Here is a 13,353-nt window from a genome sequence, read left to right on the forward strand (position 1 = left end):
GCCCTAGCAACGGGCTGCTGCAGCTGCAGCGGGAGGCAGCTCAAAGAGGGAGGTGGGAATGAGGGCTGGGGGGAAGGGAGGGTCGGAGGGACCTGAAGGCATCCCCCTCCCAGACTATGGTGGGAAGATGGCACCCCAGCATGGCTGGCTGTCACCTGGGATTTCCTGCCCTGGGTGTGGCTAAAAGTGGAGAAGGGCAGGAGGGCATCTCAAAATGCAGGATTCAAGGAGACAGTTGTGTGTGTGTGTGTGTGGGGGGGGGGCTGAGCCTGGATAAGGCTCAGGAAAAAGGAGGATTCTGAGGTCACAAATTTACTGAATGAATAAAGGACAAAGCCGGAGAGATAACACAGATGAAGACAGCCCCCAAGAATTCTGAGGGAAGAGGGTCAAGGATGGAGGACTAGTCCAAGAATTTAAATAAATAATAATAATTAAAAAGCCAGTCTCTGGCAAGACCAGGGGAGGGGGAAGTGGACAGCATTTTGGAGAGAGAAGCAGAACATTTACAAAGTCAGGAGGAAGCAAATGGCATAAGGAGACTCTGGAGAGGGACAGGCGAGGCCCCTATACAATAGACAGGGAGGAGGTAGATGTTTTTTTGCTGGGAAGGCAATGGTAGCACACCAAGTGGTTCAGAGTCCCAGGACTGGAGGCTGAGGCAGGAGGATGGTGAGTCACCCTGAGCTACATTGTGAGTCTTCTCGTAACAAAAAAAGGGGGTGGACAACAGAAATCTGTAGAGTGCCAGCCTGAAGAGGCCGGAGATAGAGTGGCAGGCTCAGTAGAGGTGGGGGAGGGGGAGACAGGGAAAACTGGGGCAAGAAGGGAAGGGACTACAGGCGGTGCAGGCGCCATCAGGGCTTGGCGCGCGTGTGCGGGTGCGCGTGTGAGTGGTGGGGTGTTGGGAGATGGTGGTGTGTCTCCCGGGCCAGGAGAGGATGTGAGAACAGTTTGTTCCCAGGTTCCCTCCCCCCTTGGCCCGGGTTGGTGGGGGGAGGGCAGAGCTGAAGGATGGGGCCCCGAGGAGGGTGTAGAGTGGATGCCTGAGTAGCTGGAAGGGCTTGATTCTCCACTGGATATATGCAAACGCATTTCAGAAGACGTTGTTGTGGGGGCAGGGGTGAGGGTTTGGGGTCAAGGAGGGTCAGAGTTGAGCTTAGACACACAGGCCAAGTACAGCTAGTTGTGGGGGGCGGGGGTGCGGTTCTCTCCAGAGAGGCAACGTTCCCAGGGCAGGCGGGTCCTTGGGATCTTCCCGTGGAATTCCTGGGTCTGAAGTCAGTTTGCCTCGTGGCCCGCTCACTCGCAGATGTCCATAGATCGAGTTTTAAGCTGCCCCCCCCTTCCCTACAGCCAAGAGGGCCACGGGGAACCCGATCCTGGCTAAGGCTTCAGGAGGGTGTGAACGAGTGACACGTCCTTGTGGGGACACTTCCTTGTGGACGTAGAGGGAGACTGATCGTGTTCTTCCTACCTCTGGCCCCTAGCGGCCCGAGCTGCTCTCCTCCACAATCCACTCCCTGACTGTTGGCAGTGGGACCCAGTGGAGATGCATTGACGACCATGGGCAGGGCAGAGTATACAAATGAGATGGAGGTGGAAGGGGTGGAGTCTTAGGGGTAGAGCCTTGACTTTTGAGTCCTAGTCCTGTGGATTAAGATGGTCCTTATTTTACCTGAAATCCTGTGTTTTTGTTTGAGACAAGGTCTACATGGTCCTGGCTGCCCTGGAACTCCTAAGTAAACTGGGCTGGTCTGCCTGCCAAGAGCTGGAATTAAAGGTGTGGGCTGCCTTTGCTCCGCCTTCCCCGCCCCCTTAAAACATCAGGAGTTACGAACTGCCTGCCATGTGAATGCCGGCCATCTGGAGAGTAGACGGTGTTCTTAACCACTGAGCCACTTCTAAGCCAGCATTTTTTTTAAGGACTATTACCACTTTATTTGGGGACAGCACAGGATGGCCTTAAACTTTCTATGTAGCCGAGGGTGACCAAGAAGTCTTGGTGCCCTTACTTTAAGAGATGAGATTACAAAAGTGACCAACACAGCTGGCTTTTTCTTCTAGAGAGGTGGGCTCTTGCTGTGGAGTCCAGGCTGGCCTTGAACTCTCAGAGATCCTCCAGCCCCAGTCTCAGAGGGAGCCATTACACCAGGCAAAAGCAGACCACCCTCCTCCCCATTCTGAGATGGGGTTTCACTGTGTAGCCCTAGCTACAGGCTATTCTGAGCAGGCTGGCTTAGAACTCAGAGATCCACTTGCTTTGTCTCCTGCATGATGAGCTTAAAGGCTTGTGTTACCAAGTCCACCCTGCAGACCTAGTATTTTTTTTTTTTTTTTAACTTGAGCACAATTGTACGTCCTGAGGGTCGGATTTCTGGTGTCTGGATGCTGAGGATGAGCAGTAAACTGTGCTGTGCAGCAAGGGTGTGATATGCATTTAGGAGGGAGCCGCGCTGATTTCCGGGCAGCTGCCTGCGAGCACACCAGCCATTTCTATGAAACGTTTATTTCCTTTGAAACCTCCTGAAACATGCCAGAAATCTCAAGACAGGGATGGGAATGGGAAAGGGGAGTGGGGGTGGGGAGACAATAAAGAATGATAAAAAATCCAAATGGAACAAATCAACATGGAAAAAAAGCCTGCTACTATCTCTAGCCATCAGACAGAACATCAACCTCAAATTAAATAGTTATTTTTTTTGCAGAAATTCTTACAAAAATAATAGAACAAAACAAAAAATTATAATTTACAATTGTCAATGTACATGATTAGGTCCCCAAAATGATTTGAATGATCTGAAGATATGAGGAGACATATTAAAGAAAGAAATGAAGGGAGGGAGGGAGGGCGCAAAGGAAGGTAGGGGGAGGAAGGGAGGGGCAGGCTCCAGGTCTGGTGTCTGAGGGAAGGGGGAGGGGCAGGGGCTGGAGAACCCTTCAGGAAGGGGATCAGGAAAGGAGGACATCACAGTAGCTGGCCAGGGCCGAGGATGCGAGGACACTGGGTAGCCTGGTCTGCCACCATCATTCCACGGTGGGTGGAGGACATGGCAGGCTGCTTCCTCACAACCCGGGGTTCCCCAGGGCCAGGGGCGGGTCATAGGGAGCCGTGGGTACCCTTCTGCCCTCCAGTCTGGCACACCTGGAGTGGAGTGCCTGTTGTGTGTGGCCTCAGGGTCCTTCCAGAGAGGTCATGGGCCCGAAGAGAAGGTGAAGGGTCCTGGGCTGAGGGCTGGGCCATCTAGCCATGGCTCTGGGTCCAATGCTGGCAACTGCTCCCCGCCTGCTGCCCCCACATCCCTCCAGGTCCTCACACTGATCCCCGGCCCATGCGGACATGTCTTGACCCTGGGGTGGGAGAACCCACAGATTGTGGCCATTCAAACTTGTTCTGGCACAACTCTACATGAAAAAATAAATATATATATATATTCTTTTCTGTTTGTTTTTAAAGAAGGAAAAAAAGGGAATTTGTGTTTCCTGGGTGGGCAGCATAGGCCCAGACCAAGCTGCCCCTTATTGCCTTTGGAGAATCAGCGTCTCTGGGGGTTGCACTGAGTGCTCCCCGGGGAGCACAGTGAGCATGTCTGGTGGCCGCTGGCGGCTGGAGTGTGGCCAGGGAGACTTGAAAAAGAAAAGAGGACCAGACAGGTGAAGGCTGTGCTTCAGCTCTGTCCCCTGGGTCCCTGCTGCCTCTGGAGTGGGAGGCAATGGCCTAGTTGTGCTAGGGGAGGAGCCCACGGCTGGCGGATCAGTAGCTGAAGGCAGAGGGGCCTGTGTCTGCTAGAGTGGAGCGGATAGAAAAAGATCGTATAAACAGTCTTTACTGTACAAACAGGGTTTCTCAAAGGAGTGGATCTGGATGGTAGGGGTTCTTGTCTATTCTGGGGCCCCAGGAAAATAATTTAAACTCTATGAAAGTGCTCCTGGTTCCTGTATGGAAGGGGGACTCAGAGGGTGATGTCCATGCTGTCTGGAGCCAGCGCACTGGGGACAGAGGAGCCCTGGACCATCAGAGAATAGGGGAAGAAAGGGCCCATTTTGTTCCATAGTTCTCATGCAGGGGCTCCTGGGCCCCTCCCACTAACACAGCTCCAGGCAGCTGGGTCTTAGGAACAGGCTACAAGGCTTGCAGGGCCACAGGGAGCAGCTGAGAGGGGTCAAGCTAGCTCACTGCGCCTGGGGCTAAGTCCCCACAGAAGGTTGCAGGGGGCAGTGGGTGCGGGGCTGTGGCTGGATGACCTGTCACCCCTGCAACCAGAAGCCACTGCCTGACAGCCAGGGAGGCTCTAGGGCTGAGTCCAGGGTGCCTCAGAGTTCCTTCTTCTCCCTGCTGAAGAGCTCGGCGAATTTGCGTAGCTGCTCACTGGCAGCCTGTGATTCCTCCTGCAACCGCTGATTGTTCTGGCGAAGGCTGGCCACCTCTGATTGCAGCACCACCTTGTCCTGCCTCTCCTGGGGGGGGGGGGGCAAAAGGGCTGGGTTAGTACAGTGGCCAAGGGTGCTCCTAGCAGCGCACACAACAGGAGCAGACCACAGCTACTGGGGCCTGATAGGCCTGGATACAAGGGTTCAAATCCCAGCTCTTTTTCCAGATGAATAACCCTGGGCAAGTTACTTCATGTCCTGGCTTCTGGCGGCTTGGAAAGTCTTTGAAGTGGTTTCTTCTTTTAGATAGGGTCTTACTGTGTAGTTCAGGCTGATTCCAAATTTGCAATCCTCTTGTCTCAGCCTCCCTATCGTTGGTGTCACAGGCTGCAACACCACCCACAGCTTGAAGTAATCTTTTGATATGCTATTGTCCCCCACCTCCCCACAGCTGCCAAGACTGCTTGACAACCAAGGCAGGGAATACGCCAAGGCCTTCCCGGGTACTGGGGTGGGGATCTGAACTGGGGTCCCTGATTTCTGTATTGAGGACTTACTGCTGAGGCGCTGCTGTTTCCTGCCTTGAATTACCCCAAATCTATAAGTAAAGCCTTCTCCGCTCTGGCTGCTTCTTATCCCCCATGCCCTCAGCTGGCACACAGACGCAGGAGATGTGGCTGGACAGCTGCTTATTAGAGAGCCGTCCACATGACTGTCCCTTTTGTCCTGTTTCTGTTTGTTTTGTTTTCGAGATGGGGGTTTCTCTGTGTGGCTCTGGCTGTCCTGAAAGTCACTCTGTAGACCAGGCTACCTCAAACTCAAGAGATCCGCCTGCCTCTGCCTCCCGACTGCTGGGATTAAAGGTGTGCGCTTGCCTGGCAGGACTGTTTTAAAAAGGTCATGATGTGGAGGCGCCTTCTCCAGGTGTGGAGGCGCACCTGTAATCCCAGCAATGGGGAGCATGAGGCAGGAAGATCAAGGCCATTCCGGACTCTTTCTTACTAAAGTTATTGGCTTTGTCTTGCACGTTAGTCAATGGATAAACTATTTATTCATTTTAACTTATTTTCTTATTTATGTATGTGCAGGTGTGTGTACAAGCACAGGTGTGTGGAGAGGGTCCAGGTGTCTACCTCTGTCAATCTTCACCTATTTAAAGTAACTCTCTCTCTGAACCTAGGGCTATTATTTTCTTGGATTGGCTGGAAGCCAACACTTGCACCTGAGACCATCCAGTCTCTGCTCCCTGCAGAGCTGGGGTTACAGGCATGGGGGATGCCTGGTTTGTTATATAGATGCTATGAGACTTAGCTAAAATTCTTACTTTAATTGGCTGCAGACTTCTGCTGCATGAATGACCTATAATCTGTATCACCATTCTCCTGTTGATGGTCAACATCTGGCTCCATTTACCATTGTATTTTTATTTAAAGATATGATCTCATGTAATTCAAGCGGACTAAAAGTTCCCTGTGTAGCTGAGGATGACCCTGAACTTCTGATTCTCCTGCCTCCATGACCTGAGTGCTGGGATTATAAGCACCCAGTGTGGGCAATGCTAGGAATGGACAAACACTCAACCAATTGAGCTACATGTCATGTTTCTCCATGCTTGCTAGATTTTTCTTTTCTTTTTTGTTTTTTTAAGACAGGGTTTCTATGTATAACAGCCCTGAATGTCCTGGAACTTACTCTTGTAGACCAGGCTGGCCTCAAACTCACACAGAGATCTGCCTGTCTCTGCCTCCCGAGTGCTGGGATTAATGGCATGCGCCACCACTGCCCAGCCTACTTGCTAGGTTTTTCAATCTCCTTGTGACCATATTCCACAGCAGAGGGGGCAGGGGAGACAGGTGCTGCCCAGTGCATGGGGAGAGGGAGGGAGGTGTACTGTAGGGAGATGGGTGCTGCCCAGCGCATGGGGAGCGGGAAGTGTAAGCCTCACCTTCTGCAGGTCTGTGTGCAGCTGCTTCAGCATCACCTCCAGTTGGTACACCTTGCCTGTCAGGTCCAGGGGTGGCTCCTCACTGGAGAGACAAGGGATTGGGTCAGTTCTGTGGCCTGCCAGCCTCTGAGGACAGTTCTTCCTAACAGCTGGGAGACTTGAGGTACAGGCTCTCTAGTCTCTGGTGAGTCCTCACTTCCTGAAAGCCCAGCGGCTGTAAGGCACAGAGGAGCAGCTCTGTGGGGAAGCCAGAGGCAGCCCCTTCCTGCCCATGGGGCCAGGCTATCTGTGGGTGTAGGCTGGGTGGGGGCTGCCCTGAAATATGCATCTCCCCCCAAGAAGGGGTGTGTAACTTTAGGAAGAGCCTGCGCTGTGTACTCATGAGACACAAAGAACTCTCTCAAGCTGTGGTCTAGTTAGCAGTGCAGACTGAGCACAGCCCAAGCCCAGAAAGTCCACACGAGCCAATGGACAACAGCACCATCAGTGGCGATGGAACCTAGCTTACTCTGCTCTAGTGTGGTCGGTCTACAGAAGCCAGCCCTGTGTGGCCTGCAATAGTATCACATGATGCCCAGGCTGAGGCAGGGGACGCTGTCCACCAAGTGCAGGGGCTGGGACCTGCTGCCTGGGATCTAGCTGTGGAGGAATCTCCCAGCCCCAGGTCAGCCTGGCATTTTGGATGCAGGTGGCACTTCCCTGCACAGAGCCGAAGCTACAGATGCTTAGGACTCTTATCCTTAGAGGGGTTTGGAGGAAGGGCTGCAGAGGTGAGGCTGCTGGGTCCTCCTGGCTCTCCTCTTTTCCTCCCCTCCCTGGTCCACATCTCAGGGAGCTGCAGGTACACAGGTCCCCAGAGTCTCTCGAACTGTAGCATCTATTCTCTGTAACTACAGAGGTCCACGTTTCTCATGGCCGTCAAGGTCTACGACCGATTGGGTGTAAAGAAAAGCATGTATCAATGTTTTCTCAGAAAAGGCTTCCAGGAACCACTAAGTGCTGTGCTGCAGACCTGTGGCAAGCAGAACCTTGTGGGCAGCTGGCGCAGATACTGCAAGAGCCCTGTTGAGTCCCCTGTGGGCAGCATGGCCCTTAAGGCTTTCTGCTGAGCGTGAGCACTCAGATTCACTGCGTTCAACTGGAGGAGCCGGGGCGAGATGACGAAGTGGACCCGTCTCCTTGTCCTCCCTCTCACACAGCCTCCTGAGGGTGCAGCTGCACCTTAGCATCCATGGATGGTCTGTGCATGCCCAACAGTGCAGAGGGCGAAATGAGATGTCCGGGCTCAGTCTGCATCACTGCAGATCCACCAAGGAGGGGAACAAGCAACAGATGGATGGAGATGGGAGGCAGAGAGCTGAGGAGTGTTTGGGAGCAAGGCTCAAAGCTGGAAGTGTGATGGATCTGCTGTCCCGGTTTGGGCAGAGTCTGCCTGGCCACTGCTGATCCCCAGGGCATGGCTGGTGTAACAACTCTAGCCATTAGGCAAGGGACAAAGGGACCTCCTGCCCTCGGAGCAAAGGGGTGATGAACTCCAGTGTTTCCACAGAAACTCACCTCATGGTGGGGGTGGTCCTGGGAGTCTGTGGGCTCCGCTCCAAGCTCAGGTGGCTGTGGACTGGACTGTGTGCAGGAGGGATGTCTGGGCTCAGGGCTGGGTCATTGAGAGAGAAGAGTGAGACGGCTCTTTGCACTGCCAGGGAAAGAGAGAGAAGGGGACTGAGTTCTTCCAGGTGAGGCAGGCAGCCTCAGCTTCTCCTTGACTGACACTGCCTCCTACAAACCCCAGTCCCCACCCATTTCCCCACCTGCTGACCCCTCTCTGAGGCACAGTCTCATTTTGTAGCCCAGGCTGGCTTTAAGCTCAGTGAGGGATTCTCCTGTCTCAGACTGTTGGATGCTTGGATTTCAGTCATGAGCCACCATGTCTGGCTTTTCTTTTTTGAGTCAGGGTGTCACTCTGTAGCTCAGGTTGGCCTTAAACCCTCCTTTCTCAGCCTTCTGAGTGCTGTAATTATAGATATATACTACCAAGCCCAAGTTCCTAAAATTACGCTTTTTTAAAAATTTATTTATTTTTATCTTACATACATTGGTGTTTTACCTGTAGGTATACATTTGAATGAGGGCATCACATCCCCCAGGAACAGAAGTTACAGACAGCTTTGAGCTGCCATGTGGATACTGGGAATTGAACCTGGGTCCTCTGGAGGAATAGCCAGTGCTCTTAACTGCTAAGCCATCTCCCCAGCCCCTTATTTGTATTGTTTTAATGATGTCTTTCTTTCATTTCTTTTTGTTTTTTTAATTTTAGGTTTTATTTTATTTTTGGGTTTTTGAGACAGGATTTCTCTGTTTTAACATCCCTGCCTGTCCTGGAACTCCCTCAGTAGACCAGGCTGGCCTTGAACTCATAGAGATACAACTGCATCTGCCTCCAGAGTGCTGGGATTAAAGATTAAAGGCGTGTGTCACCATACCCAACCTTTCTTTTTAAAATTTATTTTTAATTATATGTGTGTGTGTGTGAGACAGACAGACAGACAGACAGACAGACAGAGAGAGACAAAGTATGCTACCTGTGCGTATGCCTGTGGAAACCAGAGAGTGTATCAGATTCCCCTTGGAGGTAGAGTTCATGTGGATGTGACCCAGAGTGGGTGCTGGGAACCAAGTTCAGATTCTCTGGCAGAGTAGGAATAGCAAGCTTTCCTAATTAGTAAGCTATTTCTCCAGCCCAGAAGCCAAAGATTTTATTTATTTATTTTATTTTTTAAAATATTTATTATGTATACAATATTCTGTCTGTGTGTATTCCTGAAGGCCAGAAGAGGGTGCCAGACCTCTTTACAGATGGCTGTGAGCCACCATGTGGTTGCTGGGAATTGAACTCAGGACCTTTGGAAGAGCAGGCAATGCTCTTAACCACTGAGCCATCTCTCCAGCTCCCTATTTATTTATTTTTTAATATTTATTATTTATTATGTATACAATATTCTGTCTGTGTGTATGCTTGCAGGCCAGAAGAGGGCACCAGACCCCATTACAGATGGTTGTGAGCCACCATGTGGTTGCTAAGAATTGAACTCAGGACCTTTGGAAGAACAGGCAATGCTCTTAACCACTGAGCCATCTCTCCAGACCCCAAGCCAAAGATTTTAAAGAGGATCTTTACAGCTCAGGCAGGCTCCCGTGACTCAGAGAGCACAGACTCCAAATGCCCTCCTGTGGTCTTCCTGGTTTTCAGGTCTGGGGCTGAATATCCCAAATCCTTTAGAAACGCAGAAGAACTGCTGTGGGATAATGCTCTTGTATACTGTAAAGATTTGTCTCTCATGCCGGGCGATGGTGGCGCACGCCTTTAATCCCAGCACTCGGGAGGCAGAGGCAGGCGGATCTCTGTGAGTTCGAGACCAGCCTGGTCTACAGAGCTAGTTCCAGGACAGGCTCCAAAGCCACAGAGAAACCCTGTCTCAAAAAAAAAAAAAAAAAAAAAAAAAAAAAAAAGATTTGTCTCTCATATTGGTTTAATAAAAAGATGAAGCCGGGCGGTGGTAGTGCACGTCTTTAATCCCAGCACTTGGGAGGCAGAGGCAGGCGGATCTCTGTGAGTTCGAGACCAGCCTGGTCTACAAGAGCTAGTTCCAGAACAGGCTCCAAAACCACAGAGAAACCCTGTCTCGAAAAACAAAAAAACAAAACAAAAAAAAAAGCTGATAGACCAGTATCCAGGCAGAAAGTATAGGTGGGGCAACCAGACTAGGAGAATTCTAGAAAGAGGAAAGGCAGAGACACAGTTGTCATCCAGAAGCAGAGGAAGCAAGATGAGAATGCCTTACTGAGAAAAGATACTAAGCCACGTGGCTAAACATAGATAAGAATTATGGGTTAATTTAAGTTATAAGAGGTAGTTAGTAATAAGCCTGAACAATAGGCCAAACTGTTTAAAATTAATATAAGCCTCTGTGTGTTTATTTGAGACTGAATGGTTGTGGGATTGGGTGGGACAGAAACTTCTATCACATATATCTATTCTAGGAAGGAGCTCTACCACTGAGCCACGCCCCCAGCCCCTCACTGTGAGATCCTAGGCAGGTGCTCTACCACTGAGCCACGCCCCAGCCCCTCACTGGGGGATTCTAGGCAAGGACTCCATCACTGAGCCATGCCCGCCATGCCCCAGCCCCTCACTGGGGGACTCTAGGCTGCTCCACTGCTGCTCATCTCTGCTTTGCAATGGTTCTTAAGCACTGTAATGAGTACAGGTTCAGCCAACACTCACAATTTGTGGGGCAGAAAGATATTTTATAGATGAACTGAGGCATGAGGGGTTAATGGCTTGTCACAAAGCTCCTCACAGGCAAAGCTGGGGATCACACGTAGGCGGCAGGCTCTGGTTTCCTTGTCAACCCATTTGGTACTTCCTCTGCTGGGAGCAGGCCAGCTGAGCTCCTTTCTTTTAGATCTGGTCCAGTCCCCACTGCTTGCTCTTCCTCCCAAAGTCAAAGATCCAAGTAATTCTTGGTCTGATGCTGCCTAGTATTGGGGACATCAAGGTAAGCCTGATGCCTTTAGGGCTACTGTTAGGTGGCAGAGCACATGAGATGCTCTAGCACCATAGAAAAGAGAAAGTAAAATGAAAACAAAACCACGAGTCTCACTTTAATCAAAACCATTACTGCTTTCCTATATGGTCCTTGGGAGAGGCTGTAAGGAATGGCGTCTACCCAGTCCACACAGCCGTGTGCTGATGCAATCTAGGCTGGGCTGAGAGGCTATGAATTCTAAATTACAAAGAACTTAAAAAGATTGTGGCAGGTGAGGTGTAAGGCCACATGAGGCCACAGCCTTGCAATCCTAGCACTGGAGAGGCTGAGGCAGGAGAACCACAAATCTGAGGCCAGGCTGGGAAATTCTGTGCTCGGTAGATGGACACAGGAAGGAACAACGAGGCCAGCCTGGGTTGTCTGAAACCTGTCTAAAACAAACAAACAAACAAACAAACAAACAAACAAACAAACCCAGTCATTCCATTGCTCATTTAGCATTGGGATCAAAGCCAGGGGTTTATAGCTGGGTGGTAGTAGTACACACCTTTAATCCCAGCACTTGGGGAGGCAGAAGCAGAGGTATCTCTGAGTTCAAGGCCAGCGTGGTCTATAGGGTTTCAGGACAGCCAGGACTACACAGAGAAACCTTGTATCAAAAAACCAAACCAAACCAAACCATCCAACCAAACAACAGCCCAGGGTCTTACACACGAGCATTTTACCAGCATGCTATACCACAACTCACAGATACGGTCTGAGCTGGGCACATGGGCTGAGGCCCTGGTGAGGAAGTCAGTGGACAAGAGCAAGGTTTCCCTTGGTGTAAGGTGTGTGTCTTTCATCTTTACTGCTCTGGGGTGGAGATGTGACGGCCACAGCTCTAGCAGCCGTCGGTGGCAGGCTGAGGTCCCACACGCTGGCAGGACTCTGGGCCTTACTCAATTTGCTGAATTTAGAAGTGTCACCCGGCCGGGCAGTGATGATGCACACCTTTAATTCACACCCAGGAGGCAGAGGCAGGTAGATCTCTGTGAGTTTGAGGCAATCTGGACTATAGAGTGAGTTCCAGAACAGCCAGGGCTGTTACACAGAGAAACCCTGTCTTAAAAAACAAAATAAAACAAAAAAGTATTCCCTATAGTTTGTAGTCTGACTGCTTGACCAGGCCTTTGTTGTTGTTGTTGTTGTTTTTGAGTATGGTCTCTCTACTCCTGGCTGTTTTGGAACTTGGAACTTGTTTTGTAGATCAGGCTACCATGCAGCCTTCAATAGGGCACTGCTTGTGGAGGGCTTGCTTTGGGGCCACCTTTTTTGGGGGGGATGGATGTTGAGATGGGGTTTCTCTGTGTAGTCCTGGCCGTCCTAGAACTCTCTTTGTAGACCACGCTGGCCTCAGAGTCAGAGATCCGCCAGCCACTGCCTCCTGAGCGCTGCAATTAAGGACGCACGGCACCACTTCTTCATGTTCAGTGCCTCATGTGACCACTGGCAGTTGGTGCGGGATCTGTGCGGGATCCGTGCGGGTCAGAAGCGGTCACCTGTTTGTGTCGCGTGGTCAATGACAACACAAGGATTTAGCTTCACTCTCCGCGACTCTGAAACCCAGGTACAGAAATCCCCCCAGAACAGATGGGCACTGGGTATCAGGGAGGCTGGGTGGAGGCCACCTACCTTCATAGGCCTTGGCAGCATTCACCAGGCTAGACCACTCAAGGCCAGTAGCCGTGTCTGGGAGAGGCATCATTCCAGGGTCAAGCCGCCGTAGGGGCCGGTCCCGTCCATCAGCCAGTGAGAGCTCCGAGGCTGAGATGGTGGCTATGTGAGAAAGTGGGCACAGGGAGGTGACTGACCATGACGGCGTGGAAGGGACAGAAAGACAGATATTCACAGTGTTCACGTCAGGTATGCATCAGGGAGAGAGAGCTTCAGCAGGGCAAGGGTGCCGTGACGCTGGGTCTGTGTGTTCCTGAGGCGACCTCAGAACACGGCTCTGCCATGGGAGGTGGGCGCCGGAGAGGAAAGTGTTCCTAGGGAGCAGCAGCCAGAATTCCCCGAGGTTTAGGAAACACTGAGCTCCAGGAGGTTCAGAACGAGCAGGAGGAGGAAAGTCTGAAGTGGCAGGCCGTGTGGTCACCACTAAGACTTTGTCCTCCACCTGCAGTGTACGGTTCCTCCTGGAGAGGTAGGTGTGCCGCTGCCCCTGGGACAGCAATGCTGGAGTACAGGAAGATGTCCTTCCAGTCCCATGCCAGGTCCTGTCAAGGCTGAGGGCCCATCCGAGGCTTTGCTCCGGGAGCACACTCAGCACCCCTGGAGTTCTGAGATGGTCTGGGAGGCAGAAGCCTGACAAACCCAGGCTGCCAGCCTTGTCTGCAGCATATTTCTAGTCCAAGGGGAGGACACCCAGAGGGGCTAGGGCAGATTGCTCAGGCATGAGAGGGATGGGAGAACCCAGGGCTGTGGGTCTGACAGGGAGGGGGAGGGCAG

General features: G+C 51.6%; 1 protein-coding gene across 2 annotated transcripts in view; it reads right to left on the reverse strand.

Annotated features, from left to right (window-relative positions):
• Positions 1-2,499: 2,499 nt before the first annotated feature.
• The window catches only part of Sipa1l3 (signal induced proliferation associated 1 like 3), a 208,767-nt gene continuing 197,913 nt past the window's right edge, over positions 2,500-13,353 (reverse strand). For both annotated transcript variants that reach the window (XM_057756375.1, XM_057756383.1), the window contains exons 19-22: positions 12,538-12,681; positions 7,874-8,009; positions 6,317-6,398; positions 2,500-4,458 (exon numbers count right to left, since the gene is read on the reverse strand). In XM_057756375.1, the coding sequence (XP_057612358.1) occupies positions 4,315-4,458; positions 6,317-6,398; positions 7,874-8,009; positions 12,538-12,681 (506 nt within the window). In that variant the 3' untranslated portion in view covers positions 2,500-4,314. The remainder of the gene's footprint in view (positions 4,459-6,316; positions 6,399-7,873; positions 8,010-12,537; positions 12,682-13,353) is intronic.

The sequence above is a fragment of the Chionomys nivalis genome, chromosome 2, assembly GCF_950005125.1.
Source record: "Chionomys nivalis chromosome 2, mChiNiv1.1, whole genome shotgun sequence".
NCBI lineage: Eukaryota > Metazoa > Chordata > Mammalia > Rodentia > Cricetidae > Chionomys > Chionomys nivalis.